Here is a 19,365-nt window from a genome sequence, read left to right as displayed (position 1 = left end):
TACCACCCCCTCCCACGGTATCTTCCAGAATCAACCCACCTATAACTATTTAGCATTTTTATAGCGCTACAAAGCGTATCCACTTGTTTATTCACACCTTCAAAGAAATGAAGCAAATTGGTGAGGCAAGACTTCCCTTGGCTGAACCCATGCTGACTCTATTCCATTAAACCATGTTTGTCTATGTGTTTCTGTAATTTTATTCTTTATAATAGTTTCCACTATTTTGCAGCAACACCTACCAGAAATACGGCCTCGTCTCTGTAAGAAGGAAAATTTTTCACCACGAGCTGCAAAAGTTTCTGTGCACTTTTTTCACACTTTTTTATACAGTTGAGGTAAGAACCTCCAAATTTCTCAAGGAGAATATTTCCAGCTTCTCTGAGGACCCTGAGTCTCTCATCAATCAGTGGCATGGGCACCTCTGTGTCAGAATGGAGGACATGTTTCAGCTGATCCAGGGTTATGGTGGCATAGTACGAGGCTTTTGTGATAGGTATACCTAAGAAAAAAAAAGAAAAAACAACTAATCTGCACACACAAAACAATATTTCATGAGTATGTAGAAAATGGAGTAATATGAATTCTGAATGGTGCAGAAGACATTTCTCAGACATTCCTTCATGCTGTACAAATTTGTAGATGTGGTCCTAGGGAAGGAGAAGTAGAAAAAAATGTTGCTTCCTTCAGAAATGAAAAGCAAAGACTGATTCTTTGGTGAGAACAAATAAATAACTGCTTGTTAGGAGAAAATATATTTGATAGAAGGTAATTCTATGAAGAGAATGTGTAAATAAGCAGAATTTTGGCACATACACATCTGTGTGTGCACATATATGCCAATATTCTACAAGATGGCGCCTAAATGTGATGGCACAGTTTGAAGGTTTGTGTACATATGGGCAGAGTCTGGGCAGTGCATGGATGAGGCACACATTTGTGTATTTAAATTATAGAATACCATAATTTGTGTGTGTTGCTACAATCTAGGTTTTTAAATTTTACAACAGATATGGCTAGTATAAGTGGTCATGCTTAATTTATAAAAATGTATTTATGCTGCAATGCTAGTATTCTTTAAGGGAAAGTAAGTATCTAACTTTCCTTTGTAGAGGAGTAGTCTAGTGGTTATTGCAGTGGACTTTGATCCTGGAGAACTGAGTTCAATTCCCACTGCAGCGCCGTGTGACTCTGGGCAAGTCACTTAACCCTCCATTGCCCCTGGTACCTGAATATATGTAAACCGCTTTGAATGTAGTTGCAAAAACCTCAGAAAAGCGGTATATCAAGTCCCATTTCCCTTTATAGAATAGGCTCCAGACAAGAAACTTCTTGGTGCCCAAAAATAAGCACCCTTTATAGAAATAAACTACCCTCATAGTGCTAAAAATACACCCATAACCTTTGGCTAGCAATACATATGCTTTGTAAGCTGCTATATTTCAGGAGCTTTGCTAGACATAATGGGGACTTCTGGCACCTAAACCCGATACACGAATGCTTGTCCCTTATTAGTCTTCTTGTATCTGAAATTTTTATTTTTACAAATAATATGAAAACAAATACACAAAAGAAATATATTCAAGCAGTCTGTATAAGTACAATAAGAAATGAATATAAATAGGGGGAACGGGGGAACCCCCCCCCCCCAGGAAATATAGCCTAAGACCATGAATACCCAAATCCAAAGAACAGGGCAGATTACCTTATCATATAAATATAAGAAAAATAGTAAAAGAAAATAGGGGGAGGAGAGAGTACAGCCTAAACGATACCCTTCAGGCACATAAGCATAATGAGAAGGTGCGAGATTATGGATTCTAACGTTGAAGATGTACACTTAAATAGTCAGGATCACTAAAAATTACTTTCGTATTTAAGAATACAGTTACAAAGGAATTAAAAAAAAATTAGCCCCAGACCTAAAGTCTGGAGATGTTCCTTATTATTCTACTTGTCCCACTGCCTGTCAGAGCTGAGACTAGGGATCAGGCACCAGCTACACTGACAAGCCTGCGAGGAAGAGACTATTTAACAGGCCAATGATCAGAAGCAAACGCGGGCACTAGAGGATATTAGCGCCATACTAGCGCCCATGTTTGCTACCACCCCATGATCAGAGCCCCCGAGCACTTGTGGGCTCTGACCACAAGTAGCATGCAAATGCATGCTAAACAGGTATTTTATTATTTGTCCCCAATATCAGCGGGCAGCACGCCAAACCCTACACCAGCTCAAAGCTGGTGTTAGGGTTTGCAGAACATTGGGGAGGAATGGTGAGCCCTGTCCAGCAGCAGGCCCCCACCCTAAGCCAGCCCCCCCAAACAAGTTCACGGCGGGGTGGGGGGGGGGGGGGGGGGCTGGATATCCACCGGCAATGACATCACTGGTCAGGGCATATTTAAAGCAGTTCTGGATACTCCAGCGCTGCCTTTGCAACAAGGTCATTTTGTCTCCAAGCACTGCTTCAGCTTGGCCTGCCTTGTCTCCAGCCCAGCCTCTGCCTGTTCCTGCTTCACCCCAGGTCCCTGTCCTGCTAGGCCTGTCCCCAAGGGCTCTTTTCAGAGCCACCCCAGGTCACGTTCCTTCCCCCAAGGGCTCTTTTCAGAGCCACCCCAGGTCCCGTTCCTGCCGGGCCTATGCTGACGTGTTCTCCAAAAAACACAGAGACACATCCCTCACACCGGGAGTATGACTATTATATTGAACTCCAGCCAGGCAAGAAGCCGCCTCAGGGACGGGTATACCCATTCTACATTCTGGAGACCCAAGTCATGTCTGCTTACATCACTGCAGAGGGGTTTCATTCTCCCATCCAATTCCCCAGCCAGGGCATGCTGCTTCTTTGTGGGGAAGAAGGATGGCACCCTACCTCCTTGCATTCGCCCATCCAATTCCCTGGCCGGGGCATTCTGCTTCTTTGTGGGGAAGAAGGATGGCATCCTATGTCCTTGCATCAACTATTGTGGATTGAATGCCATCACGATCAAGAATAAATACCCGCTCCCTCTGATTTCCAAGTAGTTCAATCGCCTACAAGAGGTTCGCATTCTCACCTAGCTGAACCTGAGGGGAGCCTACAATCTGATTTGCATCCGAGAAGGGGGTGAATAGAAAACACCTTTTAACACCTGAGATGGCCACTACAAATATCTAGTTATGCCATCTGGACTCTCAAATGCCCCAGTGGCTTTCCAAAATTTTGTGAACGACATATTCCAGGACCTGTTACAAAACTGTCCTGGTATATTTAGATGACATTTTGATATTCTCCAAGATGCTTGCCCAACACCAGGAACAAGCCAATCAGGTCCTCCAATGCCTGCGGGAGAATCACCTATACACCAAATTGGAGAAAACTACTATCATGTTTATCCAGGGCTATTCGTCCACAGCCACATCTCTTACCGCCTTGACCTGGAGGCAAACTAACACCCGGGACTGGCCAGTGAAAGTGACATCAGCCTTTGACCTCCTGAAACAAGCATTCATGACAGCTCTGATACTCCATCATCCTGAGCCAAAGAAGCCCTTCTTCTTAGAAGTTGATGCGTCTTCTATAGGGGCTGGTGCCTTGATAACATTACGAATAGAAGGCCGCCTTAACCCTAGTCCCTGAAGAAAGAATACTGAAACCCGCGGCGTCAGGCGCGGTCAGGGGAAGGCGAAGAGTTTGAGATTTATTTTTAGACACAAAGAGAATGTGGACACAGCATGACTCAGATAAGTGTTCACTAAATATTTTGGCATTAACTGTCTTAGATATCATTGGTATTGACGAACATTGGGGCAGGTTGTACTTTTTTGAATTGTATATAAGGCTGGTTGGATATTGTTATTATTTTGTTTTGTTACATTTGTACCCCTCGCTTTCCCACTCATGGCAGGCTCAATGCGGCTTACATATTGTATACAGGTACTTATTTGTACCTGGGGCAATGGAGGGTTAAGTGACTTGCCCAGAGTCCAAGGAAGAATTATACCAGTCTGTTAGCACTTAGTCGGTGATTTACCACGAAAAAATGAGTAACCCGATGAAAGAAGTGCTACACCACTAAGCAACAGAAATGTGCTGTGCTTTTTATAGTGAGAATATCTGAGGGTGCTCTTAAAAAAGTTAAAAAGAAACAATAAAATTATTATTAGGTTTATTATATCCTGGTTGCAGCAGTTTGTCAGTTTTGATTTAACTACCAGAGATTAGAGGATACTTAGTATTGGTTAGATTAAAACCATGAGCAGAAAGGTTTTTTTTAAGTTATGATAATTAAGGGCAATAAGGACTTTTTTTAATTTCCTGATCAGTTTAGAGTGCTAGTGCTGGTCCAAGCGATTATTTTGCTTCAAGTTAATTATTGCAATGCTTTGTATGCAAATATCCATCAGAAACTTAAAATAAGCTTCAGCTTTTGCAGAATTGTGCTGCTAAGCTAATATTTAATTGTAAGAAGTATGATCACATTACTCCACTGCTTAAAGACTTGCCCTGGCTACCTATTCATGTCTGTATCGATGTTAAGGTGGCCTGTTTGATATTTAAAATCATTAATAGTTGTTGTCCTTGGATCATGTTTCATTGGTGATCTATCTAACTAAACACTCGGTGTCACATTTTAACTGTCTTTTAAAATTAGGATAACCAGCTGTTAATAAAGGTTTGTTTTGAACGTTTTCATGATAGTTCATTTAGTTACTACTCCAGTAAACTTTGGAATTCAATTCCAGTCCAGATTCAGAGCATGGATATTTATATGAACTTTCAAAAAGCTTTGAAAATGTATCTATTTAGCCAGTATTTCTGACTTCTGTAAGTGTTAATATATTTCTGTAACCCGCTTTGATTCTAATTCGGAAATAAGGAGGATAAAAATGCCGGGAATGGAAGTATTTGGGCGTGATCTCTGAGACAAACTTCTCTTTCTGTGCCCAGATATCCTCTGTTACCAAGTCTTGCTTCTATTCTTTATGCACCATTCGTTCTCTTTGTCCATATTTTGATGACAAGACTTGTGCTGCTCTCCTTTACACCAGCTTCTAAATTAGACTACTGAAATACTGTTTACTCTGGCCTTCCTTCCTTTCTTCTTACAGAGGCTTCAGTCCAAAACACTGCTATACATCTCCTCTCTCATGCCCACTGTTCTAATCGTATTATTCCTCTTCTCAACCACCACCTCTGGCTCCCAATCCCAAGACCAGCACAAGATTGTGACATTAACACACAGTTCTACATTCGGGACTTCTTCCTTACCCATATTTCCCCTCTGATAATTCCCTACTGGCCGACTTGCTCTCCACGTTCCTCCACTAGCAATCAGGTTATCCATCCCTTCTGTTCACTGTTCAATCTTGAATCTATCAGGCACTTTGCATTTGTCTTTACTGCTCCTTCTACCTGGATTGCTACCTCCTGAACTTAGAGCTGAGGTATCTTACCTCCATTTCACAGTTTCTTTGAAAGATCATCTCTTTTCCATGGCATTTTCTGGTGTCCCCTAATATGACTGTGGTGGTCGAACAGAGATACAGTTTCCATCCTGCTTTTATCTATCCCCTCTTTCTCTCGTCTTTCTACTATTCAGTAAAATATTGTAGTTCCTTTCCTCGCTTTTGATATTTATGTTATTATTAGATTTGTAAATTGCCTTGATTTGCATCCTGAAAGGTGATATACCAAGTGCAGAATAAAAGTAAACATAAACTAGTGGGGCTTAGGGATCCAATTTTATTATTTTTTGGGGTGGGGGAGGGCAAGATGGAAGAGTAAAGCGGTGGGCAGAGAAAATAGAATGCTTAGTGCCTACCCATACCAACTGTTGGCCCACCCAAAACCTTTGCTCTGGTGACTTCCGGGTGCTCATCGGAGCCTCAGCTTCGGTTCAGTAATGCGTTCTACTTGGCGTTTGGCTCGCTCTTCTTGTCTCCGTCTGCCTTTGACCCTGCCTGCACCTTGACGCTGTTCTGCTCACTGCCTGCCTTTGACCCTGCCTGGACACTGACCTGCTCTCTGCCAGCCTGCGACCCGGCCTAGACCCTGTCTTCACAGGCTCCTCCCAAGTCCTGCTGGCCGTCCGAACCTGAGGGCTCAATTCTTGGGAAGAGACGTTGGTATAGGTGAAGACTGTCTAGGCTTGCTGACTGCCTGCCTCTTCCCTTGGGGCCGGCATAAAGGCTTACAACTTCCTTGGTTCCCTGGTCATGACACATAAGCAGAGAAACCAATATTAATAGCTGCTTGGAGCCAAATGTACCCTTTATGGATGTATTGTTTCCTGCAATATCTGATGTGGTATTCCATTCAAGAACTGAAGGGGTTACATAGCCATGTTTTATGGAGCGAGGAAACATATGTTCTGCACTTACCTTCATCAAGGGCTCTATTCAGAGCAGCACATAAAGCCCAGTAGCCACTGTACGTTTCCCCCTTGTACTTCACTAAGCACTTGTGATCTTCGGTTTCAGACCAGAAGGAAAAATTCAGAGTATCGGCAACAAATACCCAGTTCACTGCATCTTCATCCACAGCCTGAGGATTTAGCTCATGCAGCGATTTCCAGCCTGCCAGAGTGATTTCTTTGTTACCCACTTTATCAACCAGCATCTCTGCTACTTTTCGTACTCCTTCTGGATCAATGAACACGTCTTGGCAGTTTTCAGCGATGAACTTTCCAGACTCTCTGGGAGACAGGGGTACTTCCATTTTGAATATCTGAGTTAAAAAAATGTCAGAAAATGTACATTTAGTGTGACACAGTGAGGGTTTCCTCCCTTTTCCTGCTGCTCATCTCCCGTTTCCATTCCTGTTCTCTTACTTTTCACCAGGAAGAGAAACATAAATGTCTGCTGGTAGCAGCTATTGTCTGCTAAGAAGCATGGGGCTACGTCCCCTATGGACATCAGAAGGGGAGTGGGGCCCAGCTGAGGAATGAAAGCTGACAGCCCTGTGTTTCTTCAGAGATTCCTCCTCCCATTGCTGCCACCATCAGTTGCTAAACTGGCCCCAACTTTCCTCATTTTCTGTCTGTAGAAAAAGGGACAGTGACTTGGAAATGGAGTTCTTGGGGGTATCCACTGCTAGCCTTATATCTTTTTTGAGTGGCAAGGCGAGGACTCCCTGTTACCCCCATATCTCAAGGATAATGGTTCCTTGCTCCTGCCTGCCTGTTTGTGCGTTGTCCAGTCACACATGCACAAATAGAAAGGACTGGATTAACACACTATTGGGCAATAATCAAATAAACATTTCTGGACCCCTTCCATTCGTTTTTATACTCCCCCTCACCCTCAGGGATCACCATTCATGAACTTTCTCCTTTTTAAAATCCCCCTGATCACCTCTCCTGAAGAAGCTGGGGGACGGGGCGGGGGAGAGGAATGCAGAAGCTGAGAAGCTGGTTCTGGGTGGGGCAACAGCAGGTTGTGAATGAGGGTGCTGAGCAAGCACAAGATCTTAGCCCTGCCTCCTATACAGAACCCAGCTGCAGGTGATGCTACTATGCGACCCGTGAGTGCACATCGATTTAGTTCTTGAGCTCATTCACAACTTGCTTCCGTACTCAGGACCAGCCCCTGCACCTTCCTTGGGTTGCTTTGGAGAGATGAACTGGTGAGGATAAAGGGGGAGCAAAGGAGGGGATGAAGGTTTGTGTTGTGGTGGATTTTCCCAAGGGCTGCTGAGCAGAAATGACATCCACCTATTTAAGAAGAGGTGAAGTATCTTCCACAACAACTGGTTAACCTACTAAAGAAGGAAGATGGCTAGATGGACATAACCCTCAGGTAAGTAAAATATTGAAATACTTGTACAGAAATGGGAAAATGGACAACATTTGGAAATTTATGTATACTAATTCTTATCGTATGGAAAATAAAGTCCCTGATCTAGAGCAGTGTTCTTCAAGACAAGGCCCGGGGGCAAATGGTGGCCCCTGGAGACCTCTGAGGTGGCCCCCATTGTCTTTCTGTTTTTTTTTCTGTTACTACTACTAATCATATCTATAGTACTACTAGATATACGCAGCGCTGTACATATTATATGCAGGTACTTTCTCTGTCCCTAGGGGGCTCACAATCTAAGTTTATTTTGTTTTGTACCTGGGACAATAAAGGGTTAAGTGCCAGGATCAAAGCCCACTGCATTAACCATTAGGCTACTCCTCCACTCTGCCTGTCTACCCAGGCCCAAGACAGAAACAAAAAAGTGGATTGGGCGAGAATGGGAGAAGAGCTGCATGCTTGAAGGACAAGGTATTTCTCAATAGACAAAGGAGAATGAATTTAGAAATGCTCACAACTTTGAAGATAACCCCCAATGAAGTTGGAAGGCAGACTGGTGGGAATGGATTGTCACTGATACACACTGCAAGCAGTGTTGTGGCCTGTATAGGAAGGTATTTGAGGGCTTGCCTTCAGCTCATTAGAATCCAAAGTGGCCCCAGCTTAAAAATGAATAAAGACCACTGATCTAGAGGCAATAATGGACTTAGTGATGGTCATAGAGACATGTTACATGAAGGATCATGACTGGAATAGAATTCTACTAAATTATGATAAAGTCTGGAAGGACATTATAGGATGGAAGGGAGGAGTGGTTATATAAAAAACATCATATTAGAGCAACAGAACTGCAGGACTAATGTGGTAAGAAGCAGACATTGTGGGTTAATCTGAAAACAGGGAATGTAACAGTATTAATAGTAGTATGATGACGATATAGAGACAAAAGCAGAAGAAATAGAGATTTAATTGAAGACTTTCTTATAAGTAGAGAAAGCAATAGGGACAGATGGACTATATCTGAGAGTACTGAAGGAACATAGGAAACTGCTGATGGTCTTGATGTCTGACCTTCTCAATGCTTTCCTGGAGTCAAGAGGTGGTCCCGGAGGATTGGAGACAGGTGGATGTGGCTCCTTCTCACAAAATCAGGAGGCAGTGGCTGGGAACTAGAGGCTGATTTGGAGGATCTCGGTGGCAAACAAATAAATGGAATCACTGCCAATAAAAAATAAATTAGTCTGATCCAGCATGGCGCATCTTATTTCAGAGAAATATAATGTTGAGAAGCAAACTGAATAAATTACACCATCTAAAAAAAAGTCAGTCTGCAAACATTGAGAGAAATTGTGACATACCTAGGTATAGAAAAAAAAATAAGGTAAACCACAAAGCTCCAAAATACTGCTCCACACAAATATCAGCACTTACTTCTTCAATGGAGACTAGGTACTATCATTGGTTTCTCATTGGCAGACAAAAAGAACTGTAAAAAAAAAAAAACCCAGACTACAAGCTTGGAGAAAAATGGCTATTCCAAAAAAACTGCAATACCATAAGCGGCAATCGCAAAATTCACTCAATATGGCAATATGTTCCAAAAACAAACTGTGCACAGCAAGAAAATAAAACAAAAAACACTCATCTTTCCATTAGAATGCTTCTTTAACATTCAATTCTGTCAGCAGACATTTGAAGAGAAGACACGTGAAAAAATCTGATGCCTAGTTCTGAAACCCCAACAAGGGCAGGGCGCCTTGTTTTGTTAAGCTGCATCAGGAGGTACTGCTTTCAAAATCACTCTGAAGCACAAAGGCTCCAAGATGGCGACCGGATTTTAACAAAAATGCCAACATACACTTCAACCAATCCAAACGCTAACATTTTAAAAGAAGCATGCTCTAAAAAATGCACTCCGTTCAATGGATGTATTTAAACCCATAGGTTCCAAAGTGCCCAACATGTAAATCCAGTGTTTTCTCTCCTCAGGGATTTCTTAACATCACCACCATGTGCAGTTACTTGTACTTGGTCAATTATCATATACATCATCTGATCAAAAGTGTGTTGAAACTGTACACAATGTTTAACAATAGGTGCTTCTAATTTACTGTGCTTAACACATTGCCGATGTTCAATAATCCTTGTCTTGAAGCACTGTGACAGTTGACTGATATACAGCAGGTCACAAGGGCACCTAATTATATAGATAACATTTTGGACTCGAATATGGTGGAATATTTTAAACTTATTTCCTGCTGGTCTCTATTCCATATATACACTCTGCCTTCCATAGTGTTATCACAAATGGAATATTTTCCATATTTGAAGTGACCAGATCTAATTGTGGGATGACAGCCATTCAATTCATCAATTCTTAAATTCTTCCCTACTGCAAGTCCAAATCAAAAAAATATCATCGATTTATCGATACCAACAATACATTCATTGATATCTAGCAAAACCATCTACATATTGGCGCACAAAATTTGTCATAAACAGGTTGGCAATAGGAGGGGCAAACGAAGCCCCCATTGCCACACCACAAATTTGAAGATAATATCATCAAACAAGAAATGATTATTATGTAGAGCAATCTTAGTTAAGTTCATCAAGAATTCTGTAGGGACTTGCCATGGACCAGGGCGTTGATTCAAAACTTCCTCCACAGTACACAATGCCTCACACTGGGGAATGGAGGTGTATAGAGATTGAACATCCAAAGTCACCAACACTACCTCTCCACATGGCGGTGATATTAAGAAATCACCGAGGAGAGAACAACGTTGGATTTACAGGTTGGGCACTCTGAAACCTAAGGGTTTAAATAAGTTCACTGAATGGAGTGCAGTTTTTTTACAGCATGTTTTAAAAAAAAATGTTAGACTGGATTGGTTGAAGTATACATTGGCGTTTTTGTTAAAATCCAGTTGCCATCTTGGAGCCTGTGCGCTTCAGAGTGATTTTGAAAGTTCCAAGTTAAAGTGCTACTTCTTGATGCAGCTTGGTGAAATAAGGCACCCTTGATGGGGTTTCTGAACTGTTCATCAGATTTTCACTTGTCTTCTCTTCAAATGTCTATTGACAAAATTGAATGTTAAAGAAGCATCCTAATGGAAAGACAAGTATTTTTGGTTCTGTTTTTTTTGCTTTGCATAGTTTCTTTTTAGAAATATTGCCACATTGAATGAATTTTGCGATTTATGCTTATGGTATTGCAGTTTTCTTGGAACAGTCGTTTTTCTCCAAGCTTGTGGTCTGGAGATTTTATGACTGTTTTTTCTGCTAATGAGAAACCAATGATAGTACCTGATCTCCACTGAATAAAGTAAGTGCTGATATTACGTGGAGCACAACTTTGGAGCTTTGAGGTTTCCTTTTTTGTATATATGGGTGTATCGCAATTTCTCTCAATGCTTGCAGACTGACTTTTTTAGATAGGTCTGGAGCAAGTCAATGAAAACATAACAATGAGAAAGTTAAATGGTGTTTAAATTATTTGTGGTAGTATACTTTATACAATTTTTAAAGGTGTGTTGCCCAACAAGCAGTGGTGCCTATTTGTCAAAGGCATATGTTTGCAGAGTATGATAATACTTGGGCAATTTTGGCATACGCATGGAGCCTAAAGTTAAATGGGGGCCTGCAGTCATGCCAAGTCTCCCTCCCCCACCATCCTCCTCCAAGAAGACTGAAACAAAAAACTCTTTTTTTTTTTTTTCTTATTGCCCTGTCCATGTGTGCTCCTTTTGCCCATTTAGTGATCCAATTTGACTCCCTCACAAACTTCTTGCTTTTGATGTACTTGAAAGTTTTTTACCTCTACGGCAGGGGTTCTCAACCCAGTCCTCAGGATACATTATGCCAGTTTAGTTCTCATGATATTCACAATGAATATGCATGAGATAAATTTGCATGCACTGCCTCCACTGCATGCAAATTTATCTCGCGTATATTCATTGTGTATATCATGAAAACCTGACTGGCTAGGTGTGTCCCGAGGACTGGATTGAGAACCCCTGCTCTAAAGGTAGCTTCTTCTCAAATTTATCTACTTAGATTTATGTACCACATTATCTGAGGCCACTCTAAGTGGTGTACAAAGCAAGCATAGACAGCATCACAATAGCAATAGGACAGCATATACTACATATCAGCTGATCCTCCTCCCTCAAATGCACATCGAAACAAATGAGTCTTTAAATCCCTCTTAAAACTACCCAGGTCCTTTCATTCCTCAGTGCAGCAGGAAATTCACTACACCACCATTGTGCCTGAACAAGTCTCAAGTTTATTAAAATTTGATTGATATACTGCCTATTACAGAATATCTAAGCAGTTTATAATATATTCACACATCTATCCTGGTGATGTCTTCCTCATAAAATTATAATTGGTACAAAACGTGCTGCCCCCTCTGAGGCAACAGTCTTCCTGGAGGATAACAAATCAATCTCTCTGCCAAACAGCTCAGCACATGGCCTTTCAGTGCCTTGAATGCTTTATGCAATAATAACCCAAAATCAGGGGAGAAAAACTCGCCCTGAGCACCCAGATCCCGTCCGGGGCTAGCTGCTCCCTGAATAGCCTCAATTCGAGGTCCCCCCCACCCCCCCGGGCTCAGGGCTCTCCGTCTCTACGGAGGCTGCGCCATGCGGAGAATTCAAAATGGCGTCCGCTGCCAGCTCTGAGTGGGAAGAATCATCGCTCGCAATGCTCGGACCGGCTCTTACACCTGTACAGCACGATTTACAGAGCCCTGCTGCTGATTTGCGCTTGCCACACCGGGAACAGCGCTTTACATTCTCTGCAGCCATCGCCAAAAACGGCGGGAAAATTCAAAAATGGCGGTTTCACGCCAAAAAACGCCCCGATCGCGGGCCCACCCCGGAGGAGTTAGAAAACACTCTTACCTCACCGGACCGAGTATCACAGCTCCGGTCCCATAGAAGAATCAAAGGAAAACCTCTGTTCCATTTTTTTTTTTTTTAACGCTGTGAGGAAAGCAGAGGTAATAAGAACTCCGGAGGCTCAGATGAGTGGGAAAGGCAGGGAAAGGCGAACCAATGTGCCTGCATCCACTGAGTGGGAAAGGACAGGGAAAAGCAAGCTAATATGTCCACATCCACGGGGGCATGGGTAAGGCAGGGAAAGGGCTAACCTATGTGCCTTCAAAGTGAAGCTGCTATAGCCTCTCACACCCCGGCTAACAACTGGCAAGCCAGGAGCCACCCCCAGGCAGATTTTTGATGGAGCTCGAAGAAGCTGCAGCCACCCTGCTTGGGGAGATAGAGAATACTGAAGAGGCAGTGGAGCTGGCTGGCCATGAGGCACTGTGAAAAGTTGAGTGCTCTCTATCTCCCCCTGCTGGTTGATGGACACAACCCATACGTAATGGCTTCATCTGCTTGATGACAAGGAAATAACAGATTCACTTCGGAAGGTGAACCCTAGACTGAACCAGTACTTACCTTAAGCTGCTGGGCTTGTGATCCACACTTTTTTGGGAACCTGGGGCGAGGCATGCCCACAAGGACACAGAGAAAAGCGAAGATTCTGCAGGGGCAGGATTTGCACAAGATGGCAGAGGCGCAGCCGATGCAGAGCCCGCTCTCCATACAGACGTTCGAGTGGGCACAAGAAATCTCACGATCGGTTTCTGCAGCGTTGGAGGATAGGTTTACTAAGTTGCAAGCCGCAGTTGAGGGAATTAATGAAAAACTTGACTCCCACACGCAGCGTATAACGGAGCTGGAACAACGAGTGTCAGCGGAGGAGGACGAGACAAAGGCTATGGCAGCCCAAATAGCTACGCTGCAGAAAAAGGCTGGAGACCTAAGGGACTGAATAGAAGAACAAGAGAATCAAAACACAAGGAACAATCTGAGAGTTGTCGGGCTGCTGGAAGCAGTGATGGACAAAAAAGTATATCAATTCTTTGACACATGGCTCCCGGAGCGCTTGGGCCTTTTTGGTGGAGAGTATAATTTCTGCTGTGATCTAGCGCACCGTATAGGGGCAAGGAATGATACCGTGACCAAGCCCAGAGCAGCAATTGCTCATTTTACTAACTGGCAAACGAAAGAACAGTTACTAAAAGCATACCGGGCCCAGGCATCTGTGGAATATGAAGGGCACAGGCTGCTCCTGTTTAACGACTACTCTACAAGGATGGCCATGTTGCGCAAGGCCATGGCGCCAACGTGCACGGCGCTGCACAAGAAAGGAATCTGGTTCACACTACTCTATCCCGCCAAGCTGCGTGTCTGACAGGTACAAATTCAAGGTAAGGTATACACATATGAGTTTGTCTTGGGCAGACTGGATGGACCATGCAGGTCTTTTTCTGCCGTCATCTACTATGTTACTATGTTAGTTTGAATTCCAAAGCCCCTTAATCAGTTTCACTACCATACTCTTCACCATTTACAACTGCTGCACATCTTTCTGTTGCAGCCCCATGAAAAATGTTATAATGATCCAACTGTGGCATTATTAGAGCCCTCATAAAAATGTTATAATGATCCAACTGTGGCATTATTAGAGCCCTCATAACCAATGCCAGGTTCTGCTCAGAGAGATACAGCCATAGTTGACAGATAAAGTTGCAGAACTAAAAAAAAAAAGAATTCCACACCACTATCAAGATACTTTCTGCAACCAGACCAGTGTTGCCAGGTGGGCGGTTTTACCGCCCAATTGGGCGGTTTTCCGCGACCCGCCGCGGGAAATTTTTGCCCGCGGCGGGTTGTGGTTTTTTGGGCTTCTTTTTTGTTTTTTGGGCGGTTTTTTTGGCGGTTTTTTTCGGCCGCTGGGGGTGGGGTTAGTGACGTTTTGGGCAGGGCCGATGACGTTCTGGGCGGGGCCGATGACGGGGGAGGCAGGGCCGATGATGTGGGAGGCGGGGCCAATGACGTGGGAGGCGGGGTTGATGACGGCGGGGGCAGGGTTGATGACGGCTAGGGCAGGGTTGATGATGGAGGGGTGGGGGTGTCGGGGGCGGGGTTTGAGTTTGGGCGGGTTTTGGGCTGGATTTAGGCTGGTTTGGGTGGGAAAAAAATTTTCCACCTGGCAACATTGAACCAGACCCAAAATCACAGCAGGACTCTAAGGGCCAAGTCAAATCCATTCCACAGGAGGTGAGGAGACTCTCAGTCAGTCTTTACAACATTCAATTTCAAATTTTGACATGGTTCTGCACAGATGACTTATAAATAAACTGAGTGCCCTCAGTATGGGCCTTAAAGTGACCGACTGGGTTAAGAACTGACTGAGTAGAAGGCAATAGTGGTAAATGGAGCTCATGCCGAGAAAAGGGATGTTAGCAGATTTGGCTCTTCGGCTTTTTAACATGTTTGTAAATGATATTGTTCTTTTTAACATTTTTGTAAGTGATATTGCTGATGGGCTCTCTGGTAAGATTAGCCTCTTTGCGGATGATACCAAAATCTGCTATAGGTTAGACACTCTTGATATGGATAATATGAGGAGCAACCTAGCAATGCCTAAAGAATGGTCCACAATTTGGCAGCTAAGATTTAACGCTAAAAAATGCAGGATCATGCATTTGGGCTGCAAAAAACCCAAGGGAGCAATACAGTTTAGGGGGTTAAGTACTTTTGTGCACTAAAGAGAAGCAGGACTTGAGTGTGATTATATGTGATGATCTAAAGGTGGGCAAACAGAAAAGGTGATGGCGAAAGCTAGAAGGATTCTTGGTTACAACGGGAGAGGAATGGCCAGCAGAAAAAAAAGAGGTGACAATGCCTTGCTACAAGTCTCTGGTGAGGTCTCATTTGGAGTACTGTATACATATTGGAAACCGAACCTTCAACAAGACATAAAACAGGATGGATTCGCTCCAGAGGTCGGCTACTAAAATGGTCAGTGGTGTTTTGTCATGTATACTTGAAAAGAAAGGCAGAAAAGGGGAGATATGATAAAGATGTTTAAATACCTCTGTGGCATAAATACACAGGAGGCAAGTCACTTTCAATTGAAAAGAAGCTCTAGGATGAGGGGCATGGGATGAAGATAAAAGGGGACAAACTCAGGAATACTTCTCTATGGAAAGGGTAGTGAATTCACTTAATGGCCTCCCAGTGGATGTGATGGAGACGAAGACTGTATCTGAATTCGAAGCAGCTTGGGACAAGTACATAGGATTTCTAAGGGAGAGGAAGGGATAGTAGATAGCATGGATGAGCAGACTGGATAGGCCTTATAGAGGGGCATAATCGAACGGGGATGACCATCTCTAAGGGCGCCCATCTCTAAGGACGTCCCAGCGAAGGGGCGGGGAAACTCATATTATCGAAACAAGATGGGCATCCATCTTTCATTTCGATAATACGGTCGGTGACGCCCAAATCCCAACATTTAGGTCGACCTTAGAGATGGTCATCCTTAGAGATGGTCGTCCCTGGTTTTCGGCGATAATGGAAACTGAGGACACCCATCTCAGAAACGACCAAATCCAAGCCCTTTGGTCATGGGAGGAGCATTCATAGTGCACTGGTCCCCCTCACATGCCAGGACACCAAAAGGGCATCCTAGGGGGCACTGCAGTGGACTTCACAAATTGCTCCCAGGTGCATAGCTCCCTTACCTTCGGTGCTGAGCCCCCCCCCCCCCAAAACCCACTCCCCACAACTGTACAGCACTACCATAGCCCTAAGGAGTGAAGGGGGCACCAACATGTGGGTACAGTGGGTTTCGGGTGGGTTTTGAAGGGCTCCCATTTACCACCATAAGTGTAACAGGTGGGGGGGGGGGGGGATGGGCCTGGGTCCGCCTGACTGAAGTGCACTGCACCCACTAAAACTGCTCCACGGACCTGCATACTGCTGTCAGGGAGCTGGGTATGACATTGAGGCTGGCACAAAATATTTTGAAAGATGTTTTTTTGAGGGTGGGAGGGGGTTAGTGACCACTGGGGGAGTAAGGGGAGGTCAACCCCGATTCCCTCCGGTGGTGACCTGGTCAGTTTGGGCACCTTTTTGAGGCTTGGTTGTGAAAAAAAATGGACCAAGTAAAGTCGGCTAAGTGCTCGTCAGGGATTCCCTTCTTTTTTCCATTATCGGCCGAGGACGCCCATCTGTTAAGCACACCCCAGTCCCACCTTCGCTACGCCTCCGACACAACCCGGGAACTTTGGTCATCCCTGCGACGGAAAGCAGTTGAGGGCGCCCAAAATCGGCTTTCGATTATGCCGATTTGGGCGACCCTGAGAGAAGGACGTCCTTCTCCCGATGTGTCGGAAGATGGGCGCCCTTCTCTTTCGGAAATAAGCCTGAAAGTCTTTATCTGCCTCCATTTTTCTCCTGCAAAGACCATCTGGTCCAAACACTGGGGCACCAGGATTAACATGTGTATATCAATGTTATCAGTCCAGCCTTACACATTGATAAACAGACTGGCAGGGAGGTACAGGCAATATTCTCTCCTAGGACCAGCCTGGTGCATGCAAATTTTTTTTCGTGTGAGTGACAATTTTTAAAAACCAACAGTTTTTGAGTGTCAGTATTAGCACAATTTTTTAAAAACTTGTTTAAGTTGAGTTATTTAAAGATTTTGTTTTATAATTTAATTTTGTTAGGGGGTCTATATTTTTCTGTTAGGCAAGTCTATGACCACCATACTGCCACATATTCTGCCCATCTTCCCACCTGTGAAATTATTCATACAAGGGCTGTCTCCTTCTAAAAAACAACCCCCCCCCCCCCCCCCATAACCTCAGCCCCACCAAATAGTCCTTAAATCCCCACCACATCCCCTCATTCCCTTCTTTTACCCCCTTATTCCCACAACCCTGTTAGGATCTGGTAACTGTGAGCCCCTGTGCCCCGACTGAGCACAGCAAAGATGGAGTGACACCGCACTCGGTCAGGCAGCCAGACAACCCCAAGCTTCACCTGGGAGACGACCACCGTTCCCTGAGAGTTGAGCCCTCAGGTGCAGGCGGCCACCAGGACTTCTGGAACCGGGGGGTTGCACAACCGCTGACCAGGCAAGCAAGCTGAACAGACACAGTCCAAGAGCCAGGAAATCCGTAGGGCAAAGAGTAGTCAAAAACAGTCTAAGGTCAAGGCAGGCAGCAAAACAAGCGAGGTCCGGGAAACAAGCCGAGGTCTGGAACACTGGATCTGAAGACAAGGAGCACCAGCGTGGATCTCAAACACAATTGAGGCCGAAGCAACCAAGGCCTGGAGGCAGGGCTTTAAATAGTGTAGGAATCAATCTCAAACAAGTGCAGCTGATCCAAGATGGCTGCCCCCATCAGCAGAGAAGCCCAACGCCCAAATATGGGCTTCCTTCCAGCAGCTGGCCAACTCCAAGATGGCCGCCACAAGCTGAGATGCCCATCCCAAGATGGCCGACCTATCCTGGAGAAACACCACCAAGATAGTTGGCTATCTCTGCCAGACAGCGCCTCGCCGGCGAATCGGCCGCGCAAGCCTGGAACCAGGTGAGGAACGTAACAACCCTCTACCCAGTGTTGCCCCACAATTAGGGACTATCACGTAGTAGCGCCCTCCCCCTGACCTCCCATCCAATCTCCCTATACAATAAATAGAAAAGAAAGACACTTCTATGTATCGGGCAAGGCAAGGCATTGAGTGGAAGATAGGCAAGGCTTCCAGTGCTCAAGGCAGGAATCAAGAAGGCAATACTGAAGTCAGGCAAGGCATTGAGGAGAAGGTAGGGTCCAGTGCTTCTTGCCGCCAGTCCTTAATATAAGTTTATCCGGTATGTGCGTGCACATTTTTTCTCATGGGTTAGGTTTGGTGTCCTGACTTTCCAGGTGCATCGGAGTGTTGGAGGAGGGGAACACAGGGAGGGACATGACAGTTTGTGAACCACCGTGTAAAACATGTGAACGATGCTCCTGGAATGAGCAATCGCTCACATGCTCACCATAGAGGGAACGCTGGGTACAGGTTGAACAAAGAAGGGGTCAGAACTGATCCATGAGGCACACCCTGAGCCAAGGGTCAAGCTCTAGAAGATTCATTTCCCCGCTCTCACCACGAGTTCTGCCCATCAACTTTGACTCAACCAACTGCAGTACTCTACTGCCAACATCTACCTTGGAAAGACATTGTACCAAAAGTCCCTGGCAGTGTCAAACACTGTGAATAAATTCAACAACAGCAAGACATCCTGATGGCTGCTAGCTAACATCTGATGTATGTCATCTATTTGGGCCACAATTTATTTCTGCAGGGGAATAATTAGTAGTAGCAGAGCACTAGTCTAACACAATCTTCTAACCAATGCACTCCACTGATTGTTTGAAAAGCATATCTTTATCGATAGCTTTTTCCAAGATGACGTCCGTGAGAGGAGGTGTGTTGTGAGCGCTCTTACTCCTCCACCGACCTTTGCTAAGCTTTCTTTCAGACCCCCTAACTTATGGGGAAAAGAAAGGGGAAGATAGGGTCTTGTTCCAGCTACGCGACAGACAATGATGGAGGCGTTTTGCGCCCCAACACAAAGACCACCGTTACCGACCTTGGTTGGGTCTCCGTTTTTTCTGGAGACTTTAGCTCCGAGACGGCCTCAACAAACGGCACCCCCGAGGCCCGT

The 19,365-nt window shown here is 44.6% G+C and overlaps 1 protein-coding gene across 6 annotated transcripts in view; it reads right to left on the bottom strand.

Moving 5' to 3' along the window:
- The window catches only part of C7H9orf64 (chromosome 7 C9orf64 homolog), an 88,544-nt gene that overhangs the window by 32,761 nt on the left and 36,418 nt on the right, over nucleotides 1-19,365 (bottom strand). For 3 of the 6 annotated variants that reach the window (XM_030210095.1, XM_030210094.1, XM_030210096.1), the window contains exons 2-4: nucleotides 8,848-8,994; nucleotides 6,364-6,709; nucleotides 243-502 (exon numbers count right to left, since the gene is read on the bottom strand). In XM_030210095.1, the coding sequence (XP_030065955.1) occupies nucleotides 243-502; nucleotides 6,364-6,700 (597 nt within the window). In that variant the 5' untranslated portion in view covers nucleotides 6,701-6,709; nucleotides 8,848-8,994. The remainder of the gene's footprint in view (nucleotides 1-242; nucleotides 503-6,363; nucleotides 6,710-8,847; nucleotides 8,995-19,365) is intronic. The other 3 variants (XM_030210099.1, XM_030210098.1, XM_030210093.1) reach the window with 2 other exon arrangements.

This window comes from Microcaecilia unicolor, chromosome 7 (genome assembly GCF_901765095.1).
Source record: "Microcaecilia unicolor chromosome 7, aMicUni1.1, whole genome shotgun sequence".
NCBI lineage: Eukaryota > Metazoa > Chordata > Amphibia > Gymnophiona > Siphonopidae > Microcaecilia > Microcaecilia unicolor.
The sequence above is the reverse complement of the archived record's forward strand: the minus strand, read 5'-3'. Positions and strand labels throughout refer to the sequence as shown.